The sequence below is a fragment of the Osmia lignaria genome, chromosome 6 (genome assembly GCF_051020975.1).
Source record: "Osmia lignaria lignaria isolate PbOS001 chromosome 6, iyOsmLign1, whole genome shotgun sequence".
Lineage (NCBI taxonomy): Eukaryota > Metazoa > Arthropoda > Insecta > Hymenoptera > Megachilidae > Osmia > Osmia lignaria.
In genome coordinates, this window is record NC_135037.1 from 5942082 (window position 1) to 5968351 (window position 26270).

The 26270-nt window shown below is 39.4% G+C and overlaps 2 protein-coding genes across 3 annotated transcripts in view; one reads left to right on the plus strand and one right to left on the minus strand.

The window, feature by feature from the left end:
* Nucleotides 1–26270, plus strand: part of timeout (circadian regulator timeout) — a 140686-nt gene that overhangs the window by 35026 nt on the left and 79390 nt on the right. The window lies entirely within an intron of this gene.
* Nucleotides 4603–10061, minus strand: LOC117601654 (uncharacterized). The gene has a single exon (XM_034318703.2). It carries the CDS (start codon nucleotides 9625–9627, stop codon nucleotides 6883–6885), a length of 2745 nt encoding a protein of 914 aa, XP_034174594.2. The 5' UTR covers nucleotides 9628–10061; the 3' UTR covers nucleotides 4603–6882.

Consider the following 26270-nt stretch of genomic DNA (forward strand, 5'->3'; position numbering starts at 1 on the left):
GGTGAAAAACGAGGAAAGATTAAAATCTCAGAAATTATTTTTAAAATCACATATTCACTTTTAATTAATTAGCTATTCAAGGAAACTGATCAATCTTTATTTCAATAGTTCTGTATCAAACAAAACACTTTAAACACTATGGCAAAGTAGTTCAAATATTACAAAACATGGTTTGTAGACTTTAATTTAGCGATTTAATTGAAAGAAACGTAATGAAGATTCCTCGTCCAGTCGATGTTCAATAAATCAGTTCCTAACGATATATCTAAGATTGAAACTCCGTAAATCGCCAGGAAATGGCTCGATAACTTCGAGTGTCAGATTTTCCGATTCTAAGTTTAATCGGAACTAAGTCACTCAGATTTTTCACACGTCGAATCGTATTTCGCTGGAAGGTGAAATAAAAAGACTGATGAGTTTCCAAAGCCGTTTCGATAGCTACCACTGATTGTAACACCCGAGATATTAGAGAATCTTTTCGTTTCTTCTAAAAAATTCTTCTGTTCATTTATTCCTCGTACAAAACCTGTAAAATAAACTTCAATTGACGGTACCTAATTTTAATTGTTATCGATCTGTTCGTTACCGATTTCTTTCCTGTGCAGCGCGTAACTGACAAATCAGATAGCCGCGTTCTCGCAGTCGGGACGGGGATTAATTGAGGTATCGTGGATAATTAGTTTAGGTCGAGTTTCGTATTTAACTTCGTTGATATAGGAAACGTTTGACTCGCCAACGAGGAAATAGTTAGCTCATTAAAGAAGAGAGAGGGAGAGAGAAAGAGAGTGATGCGGGGGTGGAAAGAGAGAACGAAGGTGGGAGTGAGATTGAAGCGTGCCGTTTAGTTCATTATACAGTTTCAACGAAATTTCACGGTTAAAAGAGTGCGTTTAATCTTTCAACGTATATTTCAAACTCGTTACTGCCTACCAAAGAAAATGTACCGTGGTTGTCGACAAGTTCGTGAAAATCCGACTTTCGTAGCGTAATAATTATTTTTTGCAATAATTATTTCATTCGTTTCTCTTTCTGTTCATTTTATTTGAATTTATCAAATTTATGAGCAAATCGGATTTCATAAAATAAACCGATGCAAAGCAGATGGAATGTTCGTAATAATGGTTATAATACTAATAATAACAACGATAAGGTTAGTGTCGACGATGGTAGTAACAATGAGTAATAACAGTAACGTTTCGAACGGAGGGTAAATTGAACGTAAGCACCTATAGTGCTTGTTATCGAGTTACGGATTTATGCGTTCACAGTTATTTGCTAAAACAACGAGCCTTACTCCGAGGGGCGGAATTATTAGAACGGGGAAAGGAGCAATTGCTCGCGGAAGGGACGGCTTGTGAATGCGAGATAAATTTTAAACTTTTCATTCTGTTTTTTATCGATGAAGTTAATATTACGAAATATCACCGTCGTCGGGGGGGTAAATCGGAATCGAAGGCGAACCGAACGATGGGGTAGGGATAACGAACTTCTGCAAGATGTTACTGAATTTGCTGGTTCCGTAGCCTGGGGTGAGCGGAGAGCCGCTATACGGTGATTAAATTTCCTAGTTGCACTGCTGCGAAGGGTTATTTCGTAGGAAATTTAAACAAGGGCTTAAGGAACGGTTTCCCATTCGTTCCCTCTCGCTCTCTATTTCTCTTTCTCCTCCGTTCCTTATCCCTCATCCCCCGGTAGATCGCTGGATTCTGCGCCGCCTGCTTTTCCGGCCCTCCTAAATATCGTTTTTCCCTGTTGCGGTCTCGTTACCATGTTCCAGGAAATTCAGCCCCGGGCTACAAGACCGGGAAACGCTCGCCGCGAATTATTCATGTAGTAACATTTACGTTGCTTCAAAGTCTCGTGATTTTATAGCCGAGACTTAGCTCACCCTCCCGCATCGTTCCTCCTTTAATGTTCGCCAGTGACGTTATCTGATTCTTCGGCTAGGGTAAGAATGTTTTCTGTTTATCGCTTTTGTAGGCGGGACCCGCGAACAACCCGATTAACATTGGTTTGCGGGCACCGGGGAAACTTCTCAGGCAACGGGATGAAATTACTGTGATTAAGACAAGGAAAATTAAACTTTTCCGAGCGCCCACCATCACGCAGACCCATCCGCCCCTCTAATTTCTTGCAAATCGAAATTTATGGAGCTGAAGCTAGCGGAGGAATGCGTCGGGACGGTGAATTGAAAGCGTCCGGCATTCTTTCGCGTACCATTTTCACGCTTCTTTTCTTCTCGCGAAAGATTATTAACAGCAAACAAGAGAAACGACGCGATAACGTGTCTCTGTTAAGTGTAGTCGCGTAATTTCTCGGGAACGCGAAATATAGCTTTAATTATTCTTGTCGCTGTAATAGTTCTTAGTAAATAGTCTAAAGTAGCTTATTTTTCATCGATTCCTGGTTTTTTGAAATAACAAGAAAGAAACTTCGCAAGAACAGCATTCGTGCCATAAATGGGATGATTTTCTTATTTCTCCTGCGACATCTTTAACCCTTTCCACTCGTATGTCGCCATATAGTCGCCATCCTACATTTTATTATTATACATGTATTTTTCTAATTTTTTCTACTAAATCGGCAAGTTAAATTGTAATATGTTCCTATAAAAATGTTTTCATTTTAATCGAATATAAAAAAAATTTCAAGTAGCCTTCTCAAATATAAATACAAGTGCAAAGGGTTAAGAGTCAGTCGTTGATTGGCACAGATAACTTCGCGAACTTCGACGACTTCCTCGGTCGCTTCTGGAAGCTGAAGACCTACCTGGTCGTTGATCATCTATGATCGAAGTTCTGTCTTCTTCAGTCTGTTTGAACCACTCAAAACACGTACTATAACTTGGTGCTTCTGGAAAGAATATTTTCAAAAGTTGAAGCACTTCTGATGTGGTCTATCCAAGTTTGAAACTGGATTTCATACAGACGCTCTACTGTTCGATCAGTTTCTTTCTATGAGACCCAAGAATAGGGAAAATTGAATTGTAACCTTTGCTATCAATCTTGAAATAGATGACACTTTGATAGGAACATAGTGATAGTTGATTCGTACATGATAGCTGTCCGTACCACGTACCTTGTACAAAAACAGGAAAAACTAAACAAAATTCCTGTGTTAATTATACGTAATTAACTGTATGGTAATATAATTTATAAAATGAATGCCTTTCGTGAGTTGCTTAAATTCAGCAACATGAATTGTTGTGCAAAGGATTAAATACATCCATGGGAATGAACAAATAATGTTAATTCAATGTGAAAATCGTATATCAAATCAATTTTAATAAAGATATTAAAAGGTGTGAAAATTGGTGATCAATTCAGTAATACATACATTGCATGCTAATGAACATTTTAGTAATGCATCGACTACGAATATTTGTGAATTAAAATTTGATTTATACGCTGCAGCTGTGTAGATTTGTTATTCGCTAATGAGAGCAGGATTTATTGTTACCAGGTCACAGAAACATTTCCATTTAACAAATAATCTGTATACTGGAATTATATAGATGTTAATGATGAAGAATGGTAGAAAATAGCCCATTTAGCCCATTTTTGGGCTTAATAAAACAGGAAATTTATTTTGCATTCCAGAAAATTTAATATTTATAATTTTTTCCCAAAAATGCAGTTACATTCAATAGTTACGTTCTTAAAAAAAGAAATTAAATAAAGAATTGCATTTTTCCAAATTTATGTCTTGTATACAAAAATCTGATTGGTTTGCTAGTGTATACATAAAAAAATGTTAAATAAATAAAAAGATAAAAATCAAATGCAAAGAAATAGATGTACTAGAACGTTGTTAGCTACGGTGGGAGTGACATGTCACCGAAATGAAATATCAACATTTTATTTGAAATTTACGAATCTCACAGCTTGCATTCGAGAACGTTGAAAAGAAATAAAACAACGCGGATGCACAGCCGGATACAGGAAATCTGTTTGCTCAATAAATGACTGAAAGCGTGAAATCCTCGTATCTGGAATCGAAGCGGATAGCGCCTTATCTCGAAAGGCTCAGGTTTTCTCGACAGCTGTCGATCTTTTTTTCCGGCAGTCCTGATTCCTCTTCCTTCCCTGTCGACTTATCTGATCTCCCTTTTCGTTAACACGTTCACTGCCACCCGGAAAATGGACATTTCTTGTAAGACATATCAAACTATCAATAAAAAATAACACTATTGAAATTAAATTATTAGGAATTTTTAATTTCAATTACACGATTTGCTTTTCAATTACCCTCTTTTAATTATTCGAGTGCATTTAATTTGCAGTACCGATCATCGGTGACCCCCACGGTGTCGATTGTTTTTTTAGCAGTGGAATTAATTTCGATGGGTTTAAATTTTCTGTTTATTTGTTGTCAATATACATATTTATCGAAACAGAGTTGAATTATAAATGTGTATTTATTGTTACATGTTTTGCATAAAAGATTTATGATAAAATGAAGAGTAATATGCATGATCAGTTGTTAGGACTTTTCATCTGAAATAACTATTTTAAAAGTTATTTAATGAAAATATTTTTATGAATTTTTAAAAATGTGAAGTAGTTTTTGAGAATGTTAATTTGTTTTAGATGAAAGTTTTTGTCAGGAGAAAAAATGTATTATTTTACTATTGTATATAAATTTATATTCAAATAATGTTTCACAACAAATAAACAGTAAAATTATTAAAATAAACATACATGATTGAATACAACAATTCTTCATGGTATCAAATGTACTGATAAGCCTTGATAGCAATGACAAAGCATGCAATTAATTTTGTGTACGAAATAAACCGTAAACATTAATTACGGTGTATATACCACGGTATAATGGTATATTGCGAATTAAAGATTTTCGATCGTGTCAGGCATCGTAGAAAAATTTCTGACATCAGCGTAATCAAACGAAGCATAAATTCGGCGAATAATGAACCAAGATAACTTACCCGTACTCGATGTATCCGTATTATTTTCCAGAAAAATTATCATTTCCAAATATGACGCTTATCACTTTTTATGTCTCTAATTATTTTTAATTAGTACAAGTTTCTATTTAATTCCAATACAAATGTTTTCTGAATATAAAAAAGGAATGAATTACAGGTACAAAGATCGATCAAACATTTGCTAAAATATTAGGTGTACAAATTAATTCAGTACATTTAGTATCACGTTTTCTTAATTATTATTTTAAATTTAAATATTTTCCCGTGCTTCTTTGTATTTGAAAAGTGGAGCGAAAATATAATTGAATTTACCATGATTCTTCAAAAATAAATCTCTAAATCAAAAAAAGAAAAAGCACATAATTAATTTGTACACCTAATAAAAAAAAATCATGAGCGATCGAAGAAATAATCCAAGAAATTGCATCTTTGTACATCGGTTTATTATCATAGCGGTACTTTGACACTGGTTATTTTAAGAAAGATAATGTCTAGCCTCTTCGTTATTTCTTATCTGTTTTCTTTCACTCTTATCCTCAATTTTTCTTTTTTTTTTTATCTGTTTGTTAAGGAGCCTGGCAACTAGCCAAGCCGCCAGAATTAAGTTCGGAAGCTACGTTTCTGTACACTCGGTGTAGCCGCTATTGAGAGCGGTTTCCACCTCGCGATCGTTTCTCTCTCATACGCTCTCTCGCGCTTCTATATCCTCGCATACACGTACACACACACACACACATACCCATACACTCTCTCATTCTAACTTCTGGTACGTTTCTAATACTTTCTTCACACTCTGATTCGCTTATACCTTCGTGCATTCGCGCTTTCTTCTCTCACTCGATCTCAGCAACGCTCGATAAAAGTTCTTCCGGCCAGCAATCGCTCTCGCTTCCCGTCTTGCACTGTCATTCAAACGTACGATTCGCCGCCACGAATTTCGTGCCAAACACGTCCCCTCTGTTCCTCCGGTTTCTTCCATTTTCCGACCAGTCCTACTCCACGCCGCCCTTTCTCACCGTATGCATTTTCGTCGTACCTCGAGCCGCGCTTCCTGTCCAGCCACCGGAAGCGTCCTTGAACATACGACGAAAAAGTAGCCCAGTCCAGAAACGCGGCACGTTTACAATTATTATTGTCACTGTGTGCTATTTAACGTTCCGATCGCCTGAGATCAAATGCAGTCGCCAGAGACTGCCGATTTAATTATTGCCACCTGTACGCTTTACGTCTCTCCTCTCTTTCGAATATGTCTCGGATAAACGATCCTCGATTAATTAGTTCCCTCGATGAAACACACTTATTTTTTTTTTCTTCTTCTTCTTTACCATCCAACCAAGTTTTAGACGTGGTTAAAGTTTATCGCTCAGTCGAGATTTTCACAAGGAAAGACCAGACACTCCATGGGATTTCACCCAACACCTTGCTTCGCTCAAGTTTCTCGCGTGTCCGGTATTTCCCGACGGACAAAGTCGAGTCTGATGGTTATGCGGGAAACTACTTCAGCTTCTCCGTTCGGGGTTTGTACATTTTTTCTCAAGTTTGCCCGCGTTCGCCCCGGACAAATTCGTACAGCACCGTTGACGAACCTCACAGATAAGTCTGCAAAGGGACGTACCTTGGCGTTTTCACGCGACGAATAACTTTGGCGATTATTTTGATTCGTTGACCGTGAAATGATATCCCGGTACGTATCGCGAAGCTTACAAGAACGATACGCGGTTAAACTCGAAACACGACGATTCGATCGTTACCGCGATCGCTTTCGGGATGCAGCCTCTAGGATGCTACTTTGGCGTCTCCCTGAAGTATACGTCCGTTAGTCGCGGGCTGAACAGTCGTTGAGATAATACTGACAAAATTTCGGCACGTTTCCCGTGATCCTCCGCGTCGAACCGCTTATCTCTCTCGAACAATCGAGCGTATTCAGGCTGTGGTCACCAAAGTTCGGCGGTCGGAGTGAGCGTGTGCACTTCAATGTTCTCGTGACGATGATACTTATCCCTCCGGCGTACCGTGGCTCGTCGGGACAGCACTACAGTGAGGGCGGCCGCGGCACCGAATGCGGCGCCCACAAGCACCAACATCCCTGGATGAGCACCGGCGGATAAAGCCTCGGAGACTCGGGCGTCCGAATCGGTCGCGCGACTATTCAATTCCTCCGCTATCGTGTTCGAATCTCCAGCATTCCCTGATACCAACTTCTCCTCTTTTATCAGATCGTTCAGTCTGTTCGAGTATCTCTCGGTCGTCTTTTTCTCTTCCCTTCCCTCCCGCAGCGACGCGTGTTTCGACAGCTTCTTCATAGAAGCAATCTTACTCGTCGAAACAACGAGTTTGTTCCGTCTCTTCCCGTTCTCCGCGCGTTCAACATCCTCCACGCGATTATCAAAAGTTCGCGAATCCGAATCGTTCTTCGCCGTTAGGTTTTTCATCGAATGTTTAGTCTTCGTTGAAGCATCGTCGAGCGTCGTCGCTTTATTGCTGAAATTTCGTGCTTTCGGTTCCTCTGTCGCGGTTGTGAAGTTCCTGAACGAGGTTGGCGCCTCGTAGAGTCGAGTACCATCGTCGAGCAACGTGGAGATAGTTCTCTCTCTGATATTCAACGGATTGCCGGTGACATTACGGGAACTATCGATTTCACGGGCCGGGCCTGTAGACGCGGATTGCTTCGAAACGTTCGTGCTAATAGATTCATTAACGGTTCTGTCAGTTGCGTTCGATGCATTGATATCGGTGACGTTGGAAGACACGTTTGCTGTAATGGAATCGGATGAACGTTCCGTCGAAAATAGGGCAGACGGTGTTACCGAAACGGAAGATATCGGGGTTGGCAACGTTGTTGGAAGGGGACTCGGTGGTGACGGTAATTCCCGTAGAAACAAGCCTGACAGTTCCTGCGGACTAGCGCACTCGCCCGGTTCCGTGTCTTTATTCAGTCCCGAGTACTGTCGTAACCACTCGCCGAGCCAGTATAGATCCTCGCTGCAGTCCCACTCGTTTCCGCTCAGATCCAGGGTACGTAATTGTGGAAGCATGTAAGACAGATCGAATCTCAGACCGGTCAGGTTAGTCTTGGACAAGTTCAGTTCGATCAAGCTTTTGCAGGCGGACAGCGCGGCGTCGTCCGCTAAAAGCTGTCTGGCCAACACAGGACTTCTCGATACGTCCAGGTATACCAGCCTTTCCGGTGTAGGTACCGGAAACGCCATGTCGCTTTGTTCCTCTTGCTTTCGCTGAAGCGAGCTTAATCCCGACATACGAAGCTTGGCCAGGTTACTTGGTCCACTTAGAGTATTAGCTGGTAACGTTTTAATAGGATTATCGGACAGATCAAGCTGTTGGAGAACTGGTAATTGACCAAGAGCTCCTTCCTCGATTTCGGTGATATCGTTATCGTTTAACGTCAAGCATTTCAGATTGTACAGTCCTTGCAGATCGTCGATCTTCAACGATCTTATCGCGTTTCGATGGAGTTTCAAATTCGTTAGACTGTTCGGTAGACTGCCGGGTACCTTGATCAGAGCGTTACCAGAGATGTCCAATTCCTCGAGGACTTCTAAACGTCCAAGCGCGTCGTCCTCGATATCGATCAGTCGATTCTCCGAGATGTCCAACGTACGTAACAGAGGATAGCTGTCCAGGTCGCCACCGCGAATAGTGGTTAACTTATTCCCGGCAAGTCGAAGCGTTCGCACGGATCTCGTTAACGCGGCTGGCACTCTGGCCAAACCAGTGCGCGACGCGTCCACAGTTTCCAAACGTCTGCCGGTACCCAACAGCAACGAGACGTCTCTTTCTTTGAGAGGATTCTCCGACAGTTTTAGCACCGATAATCCCGGTAGCGGTTGCAAAGTTCCCGAAGCAGCTCGCGCTAAACCGTTCCTAGAAACGTCAAGCTCCCTCAATCTGTCCAGGCTCTCGAACCAGCTGGCACCGAGAACTTGCAGTTGATTTCCACTCAGGTCCAACTTTTGCAACGAACAGAGCGGCGTCAACGCGCTGTCCGGCAGATCGGCCAACCGGTTGTCCGCCAGATCGAGAAACTCCAACCGATCCAAACCGCGAAACGCGTGCTCGTGCACAACCGTGATCGCGTTTCTACGTAAACTCAATTTCACCAATCCCGCAAGCGTCCTAAAAGCCCCGGCACTCAGCTCTGTCAGCGAGTTGTCGGACAGGTCGAACCGCGTCAGCTCGCTGGTATTCGTCGTCCGACCCGGGATCGCGTCGTTCAGTCGCGCCAGATTGTTGCATGACAGATTCAGTGCTGTTAAACGTTCGAAGCCGTGCCACGACGCGTTCAAGGATACTAGGGAACAGTTCGTCACCGACAACTGATCGAGATAGGGTAGGATGCTGATCGTGTTAGTTTCCGAACCGTTGTTCAACGTATCGTTCACATCGAACTCGTTCAACGTACCGATCACCTCGAAATCGTTCAGCGAGTCGGTCACTTCCAGTTCGTCGAACAAACCGATCACTTCGTACTCGTCCGCTCCGTCCACCGACAGGCTCTTCGTCGTAACCGGTAATTCCGCTAATCCGGGCGCACGTCCGCGGCACTTCACGTGTAGAAAAGCTGGCAGGTCCGGTTGCACGGCACTACGGTGACACACGCACAAATCCGGGCACGCGGAACCGCTCGCCATCAAGGCGAGCAGTATCAACGGAAGCCACATCGCTTCCACCGGCTAACGGAGTATTTCACATCTCGATCGTTGATACCGGTTGATCTCGTTCAGTTACCGGGTCCGGCTAACGGTCAAACGGTACTAGCGAGAGGCGAAAAAGCGTAATCACGTCCGGATAGATCATCGACGAGATATTCGACGCGCGACACGTTCTGGGATCGAGGGTGATAGATGCCGCCAAAACTTACGCGTATATACGAATGCCAGAGCGCGCGGCTCGACTATCAGCCGCGTTAGACGTGATGTCCATACGAAGGACTGACAAACACTGCGGCGCCCGACTCCTAGCTGCACCCGCCTCTCTCCTCTTTCTCCTCAGCCCCTGTCGACTCCTCTTACTCTCGCTTCAGCCCCCAAAGCCGGCCGTGTGCCGCCACCTACAACCCTCCACCCTTCTCCCATAGCTTCCTCTCTCTTACTCTCTCTCTTCGTCGTTACCACCGTCCCTTTCACCCTTCCGCCCACCATTCCTATGCACGGCTCGTAGATGTGTACCTCCACCATTGCCGGTCGCCGTCGCTTTTACTCTCGAACTCGATAAGGGGCGCGAGCGCGCTTGCGTCCTCTGATAGCGTACTGACGCGTACAGCCGGTATCCTGCCATTTCACCAACTACCACCGTTCACCGCTACCTGACTGCCTGTTTGCCTCGCTGACTGGGGCTGTCTCTCACGACTTTCTTAAACTTGATCCCCCCGCGTGCTGCCTTCCCCGAGGTGCGAACCAACTATTCGCGGCCTTCCCGGCATCCGTTCCTCTCGCAAACGAAAAGCTTCTTCCAACTCGGGTCCCGCGTATATTTCCCCGTCCGCTGGTGTATTCCCTTTGCGGGATCGTCCAGGCGAACCGCGGCCGATACGAAATAACGAGCGGAATTATCGTCGCACTTGTCGCTTGGCTGTACGCTCCTCGAACAGCCAGGTGGCAAATCGAAGACGAGTTTCGCGCGATACGTTTGACCGACAAATCATGCGGGAATTATCGTTCTTTCGATGGAAGAGGAGAAAAGTATCGCGATGGTTTAGCCGGAAGTAACGAGCGCCCGGTGTATCGTTGATTCTGGTAAAAAGTTTGTTAGCGAGTTTCGCGAATTCGCCGCCATTGGCTTTCTTAAATTCGATTTGCGTGCTGGGATTACCGAGCAGCCGAGGTGCAATTCTCACGAAATAAGGCGAGAGGTCAGCTACTTTCTCGGCACGCACACCTCCTATCTCGTTAAGGCATTCTACTCCATACAATTGTTTTATGGCTACCTGCTACGCATCGAAAGAGATATTTTATCCTTGATTTTTATCGCATTTCTCTAATTACAAATAAAATGTACGATTTAGTGTTTATTTAGGAGTTTATTATTGTGTTTTATTTGAATTCATTTATCTTGATTTAAATTGTAAGCTTCTGCTCGAAGAATGAGCAGTATAATTAATTTGACTTTGGGCAAGTAGACGTATTCAGTGAGAATTCTATGTCGTTTGCGTAGTCAACATTCAAACTATTTAAGCCTTCCTCGTACGCCTAAGATGCCATTGTTTTGGGTTATGCTTGTATAATCCTACTTGGAAGCGAATAATTGAATAGAGTCCTCGGAACGAAAGGACAAGGAGATTTACCGCTAACTGATTTCACATTTCCTACTGTCTATATATGCGATCATCTTCATTACTCTATGGTACCTTCTTATTATCGAGTTTGATTAATAACAGGATCTCTGTGCATTTTAATATTCAAATATTATAAGAATCTTTTATTATTTGGTACATTTTATTCAAAGCGGTGTACTGGGAATTTTTAATTCTTTCTTACACTTAATTTAACCATGATTGTATTATTTTGAAGTTTAGTTCTAACTTTCGTGTAGAACCTGTTATTTAATTATTTAATTACTCAAGCACAGAAATTAATTTTCGAATACTTTCAACATAAGTTAGAAAGTGGGTATGTAGTTAGTTGCAATTTAAATTGAAAATTCACCTGTGATTATCCGAACATGGAATTAGGAAGCTTGAGCAAAATTTGCTACAAAACAAATTTCCAGTGGATGTAATCGTATTATTATACATTCGTTCTATTAATTTTAATTACACATTTTAGCAATGCTAAAATTAGGTGGCTTTTAAGCTTTATTGTCTAAATGTTTGATAAATTGTACACTGCTATTTTGAATTGAACTCGTCGTTAAATAACATGAATAACATAAATCAAAATATAGCTACAAAATTATAATTTATTTTATATTAAATTCGACGCGACCGTAGCTACAGTGAATAATGGCAGAAAAATATCCAGCTTCGAATCGACAGATTTACGGAAGTTATGCTACCCTAATGCCGAAGCGTGGAGTTTTTCTGATTAATGGTAAACGGTTGAAATAGTCCGTAACAAGGTTTCTAATAGGTCTGTTCTATATACTGGCGGACGTGTATTTTGTACATACGGATTATACGTGTGTCCGTCTATATCCCATACATGGTTGTAACACGTTGGCAAGCAGAATTTCGACTGCCATAAATTAGTTTCTCCGCGTCTCTAATCTCCTGGGAATTACTACACTACTTGCCGGACTTGCAGGACGATCGAACGTGATCTTGGAACAGCTCCAATACTCTCGATACTTCTGTTCAAACGATCGTTGATGAAGTTAACGTCGCTCGCGGTTAAATACTCGAGCCAGCAGTCTTAAAGAGTGGATTTCCTTCGGCTAAGGTTTCGTTAGCCGCCACTCTCGACGATGACTTCAACCTAGACATTGAAACGTTTTCGAGTTGAAACAGTTGGTGCATTTCGATTATGCGAAAGAGCCATAAATAAAACGCTGATTTAAGGTAACCGCGAGATTTGGTTACGTTCGTCGACTTATTGCTTCGAAACTTTTAGCCAGTTTCGGAACGAGACCTTCCGCTTCCATCTATGTTCAATCTCCGATGGTATATCTTCGAACATCCGCGATTAATCTTTATTTATCGAACCGCCTGTTCGATCAATTTTCCGAGTTTCTCACTAGTGAGTAATATGTTCCTGGAACGTTTAGGAACTTAAATTTACGATTTCTGTTGTTTTAGTACCATTTCAGTAACATCATTCCGTCAGAGAGCCCGTTTCTGATCAGTTAACAGCAACTTCTATGCTTTTGGTTTTTTTAATGTGCAAATGGAAAAATTCTTTATGTTTAAAAATTCACAAAAAATATTAGAAGAATTAAAAAATCTATCAGCCATAAATGGCTACCTTATAGTTAACAATAACTAAAGATTAAAAGATGTAATCTTTGTTTTCAATTTCTTCTTAATTGAAGTACTTTTAACTTTCTTTATTTCAACTGAGTTATATGTGAATTTTTAATAATCAAACAATTATTAATTAGTTTTTCTTCAACAGTCAATACTATCAAAAAGCCTATTAAATTTTTAATATAATACCTACGTAAGTACAAACGTACGTATATTGTACTCCATTATAGGCATACTATTAATAAATACGACATCGACAAATGGCGAACAAATGAGATTTTTGTTCATAAATAAACATTCATTTCTGAGCGTATTATAAGCTGAATGGCATTTAATGCTGAAATGAGGTACAGATTTCCCAAGTGCAGAATTATTGTATGTGTACAAAATGAGAACAACAGTGTTCCTCTATATTTCCTTTTTTTAAATTTTATTTTATAATACAAATTTATTACAAACATTCCTTGAAATAAGAAAGTTAATTAATAATAAAGCTTCAGGTTAAGATTGATAGCCAATCTTTGTTACTCTGTCATAGTGGAATAACTGAATCGAGGTTCGTTCAAGTGTTATCATCTGTTCGAAACAAACGATTCAGTCTCTTCAGACGAACTCAAACGTCGAGTTCAAACATATTGGTCCACTGAAGTGCTCTGTAAATTGACCCGAAAATCAAAACGTCACTTCCGAGTCAGCAGTTGCGAGCGATGATTTAATCGCTCGAAATGGTCGTACACTGGCATTTTTCATGCGAAATTTTTGCAATAATTTGAAACTCTTAATCATTTGACACGTTCGAAAACAATTAAAATAGATATTAAAATTTCTGAAATTTTCTTTAGCTTCACTATGATTCAGAAATTGATTCATGAGTTTTTTCGTAGTTCAAATAATGAGGATCTTAATTTTATAGTTTTCTTTATTCGCGTTTACCAAGCTGCAGATTTTTATGCATTACAAGTACATCAGAACATGCAAAAAATATGCAAATCATATGATATACATAAGAAAACGAAATAAATTACTCAGAACGTGTAAAATATGCAAAATATGTAAATTAAGATAATCTACTATACATTATATCGCATAGAGAGAGAAAATATTTTATAAAAGCATATATTTGCATAAACATCCTCGATTCGTTTCTTTCATTCCATTCAGTCGGTAATTTATAAACTGTAAACATTTGCACGCTGAAGATAAGAGTTTATAAAAGGAGCTTAATGTTAGGGCAGTAAGACGTTCAACCGTTTAATATTCTCAAGTACATATCCTTAAAAAAGCGCGACGTATATCTCCATAAACGACAGAAATTAATAATAATTTATGCAGCGCACGATGTTTGCTCTTCGCCGACCACACTGCCAATTATCCATGGCTAATCAAACAGGAAATCAACAGCATCGCTCCCAAAGCTCATTCAAACGACAAGTCATCACGCTTCGAATCTCAGGTCGGGACAACTCTGCGCGCAGCAGGGTCGCCGGTGGTATATAAAATTAACAATTTCGTCCCAACGAACTCGGGAGTTTCGCGGTTCCGTTGTACCCTACACAGAGAGAGAGAGGAAAGGAATTAGGAAAACCGTTGAGGGAACGGGTTAGTTGGAGTTCCCGGGGCGACGAGGCAGCAGGAAAATGAACGGAGGGAAAGAGAGAAAAGGAGAAACGGATTTCGAGAATGCCGCTTGATAAGGGAAATCTTTCGAGCCTGCGGTACCGACCGACGTGTAATTTCGCCGAAATAGAGGACGGGAATCCTGGCGGGCACTGGCCGTGCCGGTTACAAAGTTACTTTTACGATAGCGCGGACCGAATGTAAATGGAAACGGCGTCGGAAAGACTAAGGGAGAAAACCGGCACGCTGGTAAGAGTGAGAGAGAGTGATCGGTATCGGGAAAAGGGCAAAACGAGAGAAAGAGTGAATGGAAAACGTGGCTGGAGGAGGGAAAGCGTGAAACAGGAACGAGAAGAATGGTGATAGGTAGAGGTAGACGGCGGCTGGGAAGGAAAAGGGGTAGAAGTAAAGGGGATGAGACTGTCGGAGTTTGTAATTGCAGCGGCTTTAACGCGCTGCTGATGGCCGATGGCACCCGGGACTGGGGTAATGGTCTGCACCAAATGTCTCTTCTTGCTGGAGAGCAGAGAGACGCCAGAGAAAGCTGAACACAGACGAGGAAAACTATATCCGAGAAGACATCGTCGCAAGTGAGGCACGTGGATTCGTTGTCTTTCCTTCTTACCACCGTACCGGCTGCTCTCCAATCGTTCCTTTCCTCACTGCCACAGTTGTTGGCATCGACCGATATATTTCTTTACCCCCCTCTGCCTCTACCCTGTCTCTGATCAAGGTACAGCTCGATGCACGTGCAACGATGCTTCTAGTCGGGTAAATATTTAAATGGGGACATGGCTTTTCGTGAGATCCCTTGGTAACGTTTCGAACCGCCTCGAATTTCAAACAATTTCAAGACGGTTTTACGGGGAAAAAAATGTTTGACTAATCGGATTGCTGGGTTTGGATTTGAATCTTCAGCTTCTCGATTGATTACTTTGCCCAGTAATACGTTGGTTACTATAGTGAATTTGACATAATTGATAAAAAAAAGCTTTGAAATTATTCATTAGCTTATTATAATTTAAAGTAGGCAAATAATTAATAATTAAAATTTAGTAACTTCAATAAAATCTAATAAGTATCAGTTTCTGTGAAGAACCTTTCAGTGTCAGTCTGTGTTTTTTTAACAAACTCTTCAAGTTTTTGCTGACATAACAGAACGGGAATTCAACACAAACGTAACGCCAAGCACTAGGGCAATCCTACTTCGGAAAACTGTCGGAAGAAAAATATTCGGCCGATCGGATTGCTGACCGGGATTCAAACCTGGATCTTCCGTTTGCCAGAAGACTTGTCTGACCATTAAGCTATCGAGGTCGCTGGCGAATATTTTCTCTCCAAGAGTCAAATGGCTATTTACTATTTCAAATGCAATCAGTATATTCAGTCTAGATCTGTTTTTAAATAATTTAAAATTTGAAGTATGTACTTCTAAATTATAGCAAAAAGTGTCCATTAAAAATAATAATTTGTGAAACATTTTACACAGTACTCTCGTTTGAACATTTTTTAAACAGAATTATAATTGAATTTATTTCACGGTTTTTTTAGAATATCGAGCAAAGTAGACTTTCTACTCGTCTGTGAAATATTTTTATTTTTAAACAAGTGGATTTTACACATTATTTTTATATTTCTGAGTACACCATTTCAGACCACCCACTCATTAAAATTCTGTCTCGCGTACTATTAAGTGATACTTTAACGAAAGTTTCAGTCATTGAATGTAGCATGAGATACTTAGAGAGCAAATATTTAAACGATGCGACACTCTCTGTCGAATAGAAAATGCACTCTGGCGAACTGTAGTATATTTATGTACAAGTAGTCAACGTAAAAGTAGCTTATTGCTGTTTTTCACAGCCACTTAATCCACCATTAATTCCTCCAACCATTTCTGTTGCCTCGTCTCTTACCAGATAAATATTTTAGGCTCCACGATTTCACCCTTCACATTCATAAGCCGTGAATAATATTATTTAAATTGTTTTCGTAAAAAATGTTTTTTCGATTACTTGAATAATATTTTATTTTCTTTATGGAACGTCGTACTAGCGACTCGATGGTTCGATATTTCATCGATAGTTCTGGAAACGTATCGAAGCATCGATTTCGTTTATTTCTCGCAGACATGGGAGAGCCTAGCCAAGAAGCATTCCAGATCGTCTAATTAAATATTGAATTGGCAATTTCGTTCGAAGGTTCTTTAATATACGTCGATGGTGCCTTTAAGAGTCTTCCTTAATATTCACGCGACCCGGTAAAGTAAGACTTCTTACGTGGAAAGTAGGACGTGCTAAGGGAGTGAGATGCGCAGTACAATTTTTTAAAATTCGTGTCAAGTACTATCGCGGCAGGAGTGCACCAGAGCAAGACGCGATCCTGAACGATAATGTTCTAGCACCGAAAGTCCGAAGATTTACATTGTAAGTCGAGAGGAACAAGAAATACGTATCGCCTTACGTTGCACTTGGAAGTTTTATCGTCGATATCGCACACCCCTGAGGTTTCTATCCTGAATTTTCCCGATATCTTTTTGTTTTAATGTTATTCACAATATAATCATCTTGTTGAGACAAGATACGAATTTACATAATTCGATACTCGATGGATTGGAAAATAAATTTTATTTTGTAAATTTTATTTCTTATTTACATATTTTCACATATATGTAGATTACTGGAGTATTTTTTCTGTAAGTAATAAATATTCTTGTTGCTTTTATATTAAGAAAATTTGATGCATTCTACTTGTATTTTGCTGATCTTAAGTGATGATGAGATCAAAGACGGTGATTTGCAAAACAATCGAGGTCCGATCAGCATCAATATAATACGTGACGAAGTGATTTATGGAGTCTCGATAGACATAGCATGCAAACGCTTCTAAGTACTCGTGTCAGAGAAATGTATAAAATAAATGAAGATAATGAACAAAGCATTGTTGCTTTATCATCGCGTAATCGTAATTAAATAAGTAGGGTGACGTATACAGTTATTAATCCCTTTTCCTAAAAATGTAGAAAATATAATATAACACGTTTCTTACATAATAAACTATAATTCTATTTGAAACCTACATTTAAATTTTGGAACAAAAGAGTTTCATATATTGGTAGAATAATTTTTAACAGGACAGTGTAAAATTTAGAAAATGAAAATAATGTAAAGTATAGAATTGAATTAGAATTGTGGTTTTTTCCATAGTCCCCCATTTTGACGCTCTCTCCATGGTCCGCCGTCCGAGGGTTAAGAAACAAATATTATATTTCTCACATTTTTGGGAAAAAGGCCAATCATTGTATAAGAGGAAAACAGAGAAACTAAACTCTTTTTTATTACACATAGATCAATTTTTCAGTTAATCAAATTTGTTCGTAATACGAATTAAACCTAATAAATGAAATTCTCCTTAAATAGTCTTCGGAATGATTATAGATTACGAATTAGGAAAACGTCGAACTTTATCAAACAAAGGAACATATAACTCGTGAATTTGGAAAGTTATAGAGCGTAAATTATCGACTGTACGTGTTCAGGTGATCGAAAGTTTTGTTGCCAAGGGTAAGATTAATCGTGGTCCATTGTGAACCGTATGTACGTAAGATAAGAAAAAGAAGCTGAGAGACTCGAATACAAATACACTACCGCTCAAAAGTGTAATACATAATATGATACATAGTATAATAACCTCCGGTGATTTGCACAATTCAAACTGTCTAGTAACGTTTGAATTTTCTATGTTTTACTCGGGCATCTTATATTGAAGAATCTCAAGCGTTTCCTGGTTCAATATTACGAAGCGTGACAGAGTTCTGACGAATCTAGGTCATAGCTGCACAGAGATATGGCACTTTCCTTCATATTTTAAACTTCAGATTGTTGACTGCTTCCTCTAAGAACCTTCCAGCAAAGTTACAAAGCAAAATTTCCTTTTTGCTTTCCATCAGAAATTCATCTCTTTATTCGTCTGTTGGGTCAACATCATGAAATTGAAATTGTACAGTATATTAAACAAACAAAAACAAAAGATGCACAGATTTTAGAAATTAGTTGCTTCAATCCTTTATAATTGAAATTTCTTATATTCTACAAAAAGCTGATAATATTTCTTCCAAAAAATCACGCTCGTTTATTTCATTAATTATGATGGTATGAATACTTCTGCAACTCGCTATACGTTTTACTACCCTTTTTAAGGAGGTTGTTCGACTTCGTTCAATTCGAACAAAGTCGAACCTCTAATGTAAGTACATTCTCCGGAAAGGTAGGCTTCAGCTATAATGATCCACGAATTGAATGTTCAAAGGATTCCGGATAAGTTGTACCGCGGTGATTGCGAGCCAACTCACTAGGCGAATTCAAAAGCCCCTATGGATCCATAGTTCGAGCAAATACCACATCCGAGGACGAACGTGATATTTCAACTCGGGTTATGTACATTTCATTTGGAAAGTAACGTTATACAAGGTGTGACGAGAAGATATTTTTTTAGAATAAAAAACTGAAGTCAGTAATTTTATAGGCAGAAAATTTATTTTCTTATTCTTAATCTTCTTTTTCTTTTTCTGATTGTAAATATTTCAATATTATTCAAACTCCAAGTATTTCATTTCCTTATGGTGTATCACGGGATTAGTCGAACGGCTCTTAAATCAGCAGTTAATTACAGTGTTGCAATTTCTAATGAATATAGTATAGCGACACTTCGACTACACCCAGGGGGTTCACTTTTACGAGCAAAAGGGCGGAAGAGAGGAGGGAATGTCTCGCAGGTGATTCGGAACAGCGAGAATGAAGACAGGTACAAATGTTGCGAGAAATGAGTAAGGGGGTACGAGGTACCTAGGGGGTCATTTGATATCTCTAGATAGAATGGGAGCGTTGAAATGGTGCTGAAATAAAAATAGGAAGTAGAAAGTAACGAAGGGCGCAAAGGGTGTGCATCACGAGTTGTCGCCTCCTACTTTAGATTATCAGACGTAAAATTATTACATTTACATTTACATTATGTAAATTTCGTTCCACTTTGTGGTATTAAGTGTATAACAAAGTTTTAGTATTTTCTTTCAGTTTTCTAGTATAATTATCTTAAAGTTAACACTTAACTCGTCGACTTTTTAATTTGCAGCAGAACCTAACCCGTCGGCACTAATTTGCGAAATTTAAGAATATGTGTCCTGAAGGAAAAACCAGCCTAACTTATTTTTATGCATTATTTGTAGGTAAAAATTTTTAATCGTTTATAGCTTCGAACCGGACTGTATATCATATTACAGATTGCAAAAATGCAATACCTGCGGATTAAGTGTTAAATTTTTAATTATTATACTAATTCATAGGATCGGTCAAATGGTAATCAATATGTAATTTATTAATCAGTTAAAAAATGAAATATTTGCATCGAAAGAAGCATTTTTCGAATTCGTATAGATGATCAATCTAAAATATTCGCGATTTCACTTATACGATACATTACAGAATGTAAATACGATATTTCGGAGAGGAATGCCTCGATTCGCCCTTTTTCTCCGCTCGCTTCGCGATTTTCCTCCTTTCCGGGTTTGCGCGGATACTGTGGCTTCCGGTATTTTGCAGTTTTGCATCTTGACGCAAGCGGCGTAGGAATCTACAGAATTGAGAGCACTGCGAGTAGGGTGAATCGTGCTATTGAATGTGGTTATGCGGCTCGTATCGAATTCCCTAGGCTCGGCATTATTTTCTCGTGCTAGCAGCATGCATATTCCCAAGCGGACGGATATTTTTGTATGTTTATGAAATAGAAAACCGTAAACGAGCGGGATACTTACATATTGGAATCTACCTCCATTTCCGTTCCAAATACGTCACGAATCTATTCTCTTGTTGGAACGAAACACCCATTCGGTATCGACGACAGTATTTCTTATCCTTTTAACAATGAAAGATTGCCTGTAAAATTTCATGAAAATCAAAGACAAGAAATGATACAGCGATTCTCATCAATATTCAAACACTTTATCGAGTTATTGAAAAATTGCAAAGTAAATTTAAAAAAATATTATGTAATTTAACTTCCAAATTGCTGATATATTTCACAATTAACGTCCCTACATTTCCACAAAATGGATTACAATTTCAAAAACATTCAACAACCAAAATTTCTCTCATTCCTACTTTTATTTTTCACTAAACCCTTTGAAACGAATTCAAAAGTTTCATCAGAATTTCTATTTGATACACAAAACTCGGACAGTTACATACACGTGTATTCACAGGTACACGCGTTGTATCCGACAATTGCTTTTGTTTTTTAGCATACAACACACCGGTCGCGTTGTCATTCGTATTTTTTTTATCGCAATACAGCCAGAAGGGCTGGGTTCGTTGACGTTTTTCAGCCGCTTCGTATCGTGTCTGATCCTCGGGGTCGAACGGCGTAAAATTTCATCCTGCCAGCATTAGGTTCAATCTTCCGCTGGCTTGACGGTGCCTTCAGCTCTCCTGGTAGGTATACACCGTTCGTTCCGTAATACCTAAGGACGAACGTTCGTTTGGAGAGTAACCGGAGATAGGTGTTGTTTCTTCGTTGCCTCTTCGTTCACGATTTCCTGATTTTAGCGGTAGATTGGTCGAGAGCCATTTCGCGGTCGTTGGGTGCTTGATGGATCTTTCGGGACGCGTTCCCGGTGATTCCGGTGTGTACGTCACACTCGCTCCCGTCGCTTCCACTCACTTTCTCGATTACGTTCGTCGCGATAGAACAACACCAAGCACCATTGTAATTCTTGCCCGTTGTTTTCCAGCGAAAGAGTCGAGAGTTATCGCGCCGCTGCGAAACTTTTATGCACCATAAAGCTTTCGTTCTTCGTGCATCCTAAACGACCGCGGCATTAGCCACCTCTACGGCGAACGTTAACCCGTTCTTTTAGCTTTAACCCTTTAGCGCTGAAAGGTGTGCAGAGGTACAGGATGTTTCATAATACAGTAAGAGTTGAATAAGTTTCCGGTAACTATCCTCCTTGAACAACTACGAAGCTGGACGAGTGAATAGTGTAACTTGATTTAAAGTGGAATATTAATGAAACAATACTAATGCAACAACAAAATTTGATTTTTTTTTCAATGAAATTCTTACCAATGTAATTGTGAGATTCTTCTGATTAAAACAAGACCAAACACGATGTAATTTGAAGCATATTTATTTATTATCCTAAAAAGGGAGAAAACTTCACATCACATTTAGGTATTAAATAGGTGAAAGATAATCACTTGTGAAATAAGCAAATATGCTTCAAATTATATCGGGTTTGATCTTATTTTAATCAGAAAAATTTCACAATTACACTCGTAAAAGTTTCATTTAGCAAAAATAAAAAATTATGTTGAATTACTATTGTCTCACTAATATGGTTTTTCTGTTCCTTTGATTCTCAGACCTCTTTCTCTTTTGCTCTGTTCTTTTTAAGTTTCTAAGAACCGAAAAGACACATCCGCTTCATAACTGCTCGATTTAAGTCCAGGTTTTCGAATAGTTACCCACTTTTACTTTTTTAATGAGTGGACTCTCGTTATATCGCCACACGAGGGATCTAACCTTCACGTGTATTTTCAAATATACTAGTGTCGCCCTTTCATTACTGTTGCTTATAAAGATGATGCATTTCTCTCTCCTCCCTTAATAATCAGAGCTTGGAAAGTTGAAGAACTTTCAGCTTCTAGAACGCCGTCAGTGGCAATATAACGAGAGACTGGAAACGCTTGCTACTAATAGCAGTATTGGAGATAGCAGTACCGTCGCGGACATTAGTTACGAAAGCACAGGAAGTCGTGGGAGTTACAAGAGTTCCTCCTCCGTCTAGCTGTCTATTTTTATTGGCAAGTAAGATATTCAAAAGGTCAGCAGTCGTGCGTGGATGAAGTACACTCGCGATGGCATTCAGCCAATATAAACGAGCTCGTGGAATATCGAGGGGTGACTGGTTGAAAAAGAAGGGGGGGATCGAATGAAAAAAGCCAGGACGACAGGAAAGAATACTCGTTTTCTACGAACGCGGCGACGAGAAAAGACTGTGGCAAGGGGTGCCTCCTTTCCGTCCGGAGTCTTCGTTCATGAGGAAAAGCTCCGGGTGTTTCGTTTATTTTACAAAAGCAAAGGAGTTTCAAAAACTTTCCGCGTTTCTTTTTTGCTTTTCTCCTATGTTGTTTCGCCGCTTCGAGCGAAGTCCGTTCAACAAAAGAACACATTTCAAGTAGTCTACGAATACTTCAGAAATGTTCTATCTATTTGTAACTATAGACTTCAAAGTTGAAAATAATACTACCGTTTCATAAAGTAGCGTGTTGTTGCTCTAAACGATGTTTCCTTTGAAAAACATTGAGGAATCTATCACCCTCTAAGAAATTCATTTGAAATTAATTACGGCATCTAACAAAGATCCATCACCGTGTCCTTTGAACGCTCTCTGCTCCTTAACGAGCCATTTTCAAGCATAGGTTACAGTGAGATTTTTCATTTACTCCTCTCCATTAATACACCGTACAAATTTCGTGTCAACCTTTATAGACACCCTTTATAAGTTACAGGGTTGTATAGTGGAAAGGGTGAGAATGGAAGCTATGAATTTCAAACAGGAACTTGATATGTTATCTTGAACTTATACAGAAGGTTACTAAGGTCTTTTTGAATATTTTACAATAAACAGTGTTGTAGGTTAACAACTCTTTAGAAAAAGAAAGTACCAAAAGTCATCTCTCTGTCGCGAATACAAGAAATTTTCAGTTGAATGGCTGGCAATTTCGTTGAAACGAATACTTCGAAAGGCACGTTCCTTTCATTGCCGGCTATTCGACGGAAATTCATCGGAATCGTTTCAGTAGATCACGGAAGTACGCTACGAGCTTATCGTCTGTCACCGATTAATCATTCCTGTTTCCACGCAAGTAGACATTTTTTATCTTTGACGTTTCCGAATCTACCCCTAACCGCGTGCCTCGCTTTCTTTATTGTACCCTCAACCCTGATTCATCCCTTTTTTTTTCATCGAGCCCCTCTTCGGCATATTTTGTTCTTTTTTTTTATGGACGAATTTCAACCAAGCGGCAATGGTATCGATAAATTAAAATGACTGGCAACGTATTGGTTAAATTCAACCGCACAGAAAGAGGGCTACAATGTAAGCATTAATGTTTACCGAGACTTCAATCTGGTCTCGTATACATTGATAAATGTTTTGTGGGAGAGAAATCGATACCCGACGGCATATACGAGTTTGTTTTTTTCACTGTATTTATTTGAAGTGTGCTTGTAAATTAAAGTAAAAGCTGTCCATTAAAAATAATAATTTGTGAAACGTTTTACAAAATACTCTCCTATTACAGAGTACTCTCGTTTGAATATTTTTTTCAACGGAATTATAATTGAATTTATTTCACAGCTTCTGTATAGTCCCTCAGGAAAATTGCGTTATAGGAGAAGCAACAATTTTTCAAATTTTAATTTTAAAGGTATTGATGTTAATAATTTTCAATTATTACATTTCATTAAATTCGGTTTATTATTAAGAAATACGAATGATAGCTTAAATATCAATTCAAATTCCCCCGCGTAAATGTTTATACGCAAGTGGTGGGGAGCCATCGGACTTTCTCCCGTACCTCGTTAGTCTCCTCGGGACCGCCTAAGGAGAAAGGTGGGAGTCCGGAGAAGGGGAAACATATGATGAGGCCCAGAATATGTACCCGAAATCCGGAATCTTGGGGAACCCTAGGGGTGAACTAGGAAATCCAGGTAAGTCTGCGACGGTGTATGGGGAGGGGGCATTACCACCTTTCCTGGGGAAGTGTACTATGCTCGATACTCTACGTATTTTTTTTTTGCATAAAGTTTACTTCCTTATCAATTTTCTCTATAATTCTTTGATGAATCATTTCGATTACATATATTCTTAGAGCTGTTACAAGTTCTAAATAATTGAATAATTCACGGACGTGATACGTTACATCGAAAATGTATTATATGTAATTTGCTAGTTCCCCAGCGGTGGTCACCTAAACCGCATTATCTATTGAATAAAATAACTAGTATGTTAATATTAAAATTCGTAAATAATTGAGTAGCAACGTCATTCACTTACAATTCATTGTGATATTTCCGTATAACGGAACATTATTTCCCTCGATATTTCACTATCATAGAATTCATTATAAATATTTATATTTTCATTATAACGATTTACAAATTAAAATGAAACATTTCGATTTGATTTACTGTTGACAGGATTAATCTTTTCTATAAGTAATTACATCAGCTTTTAATAATATTTTGACCGAAAAAATTTGATCTACCATTGATGCATGTTTTCAATTTTTCGAATGAGTTTTTTCGTACAACCGTTGTTGTGTATCTTCTCGGATTAAATTGTACGAATTTGAATAAACGAAAAAAAAAAGGTCAATAATCTTGATTGTTTTGCTGAAAATAAATTGAAAGCTACGCCGTGCGCGTATTTTTTCACAGAGGTGAAAAATGGAGAGCGTAGTTGAACTCGAAAAATAGAAATTAACCCTCCAAACAACCCATTGGAGCCAGATCTATCATAACCCAGACCTATGAAACATTTACAACGATGTTTTAGCTGAATTTTATGAAACGAACACTCGTAGTAAGTTCATAAATCCCTTTCCTATCCTTTTCGGTCAACTTTATCCCATCAAGTGTCACCGTGCTTGATTTCGTTTCGACAAATCGAAACGCTGAACACAAACGCCGAGCTAGACAGAAATTACAACATAAACGGAGCGTTTGGCGAAGTGCAAACATTTATTGGTTAAACCACACGCACGTTCGGTGTACTTTAACGAAGCGTTATCTGCGGTCGTATGGAAACTTGTTGACAATCAACCGTAGGGCATACTGAATAACACCATGCCATTGTTTGAAACGCAGCTTGGAAGTAAATGTCACGTGCGTTCTCGTTATGGTGTAATTGAATGGGGGATAGTAACAATCTTGGTGTTTTGTATCCGTTCGTTTCAGAAGGCAGGATAAACAAGATTACCACTGCATACAGTTGTTTCGTTCTTCCTTTCATTAGTGCTTCTCTTTTTAGTATCTGGTTGAACTATTTTAGCAGTTTATACGTAAAATTATTTAATTTAATATATTCATAGAAATAAAATAATTTTGGTCCTTAATTTTTATTTATATTAACCCTCGGACGGCGGACCATGGAGAGAGCGCCAATTCGAAATATCTTCATTTTTTTCCAAACTTTACATTATTCTTCCAGTGTATGAAATTCTTTCATTTCAAAATGATTCATTTAATTTTAGATTGGTATTAATTGACCCAGGCTCCGCTGTTCGATGGTTAATTCATTTTCTAAAATAGATATCTTTTGTTTCGAATTGTTACGACAGAATTTCTATTGCACGTTTGCTATTTGAAAATGCGAACCATCTTTGTCTGACAAGTATAGTCGCTGGTAGTATCCGGTGGTCGTTTGGCGGCGGATAACTATGGTCACCCTTAGTAGCAAAAGGGTTAAGCAGCACGCAACGATACCATCAGCTGCAGAATCAGGGTCGGATTGCCGGAGGCACAGGGAAACACGTGAAATTATAACATAAACGTTACGTTTGGCCGCGTTCGCTGGTCAAATCACAGATTACGCCGAATGCATTGCGAGGAAGCGCTATCGGCGGCTTGCCGGAAATGCAGGAACAGTGAACTCCGCTCACGTCCGGAATGCTGTAACCAGGCGTCGTAACACCCGGTTCACTCGTAATTGTAATCCTAGCCTTGCTG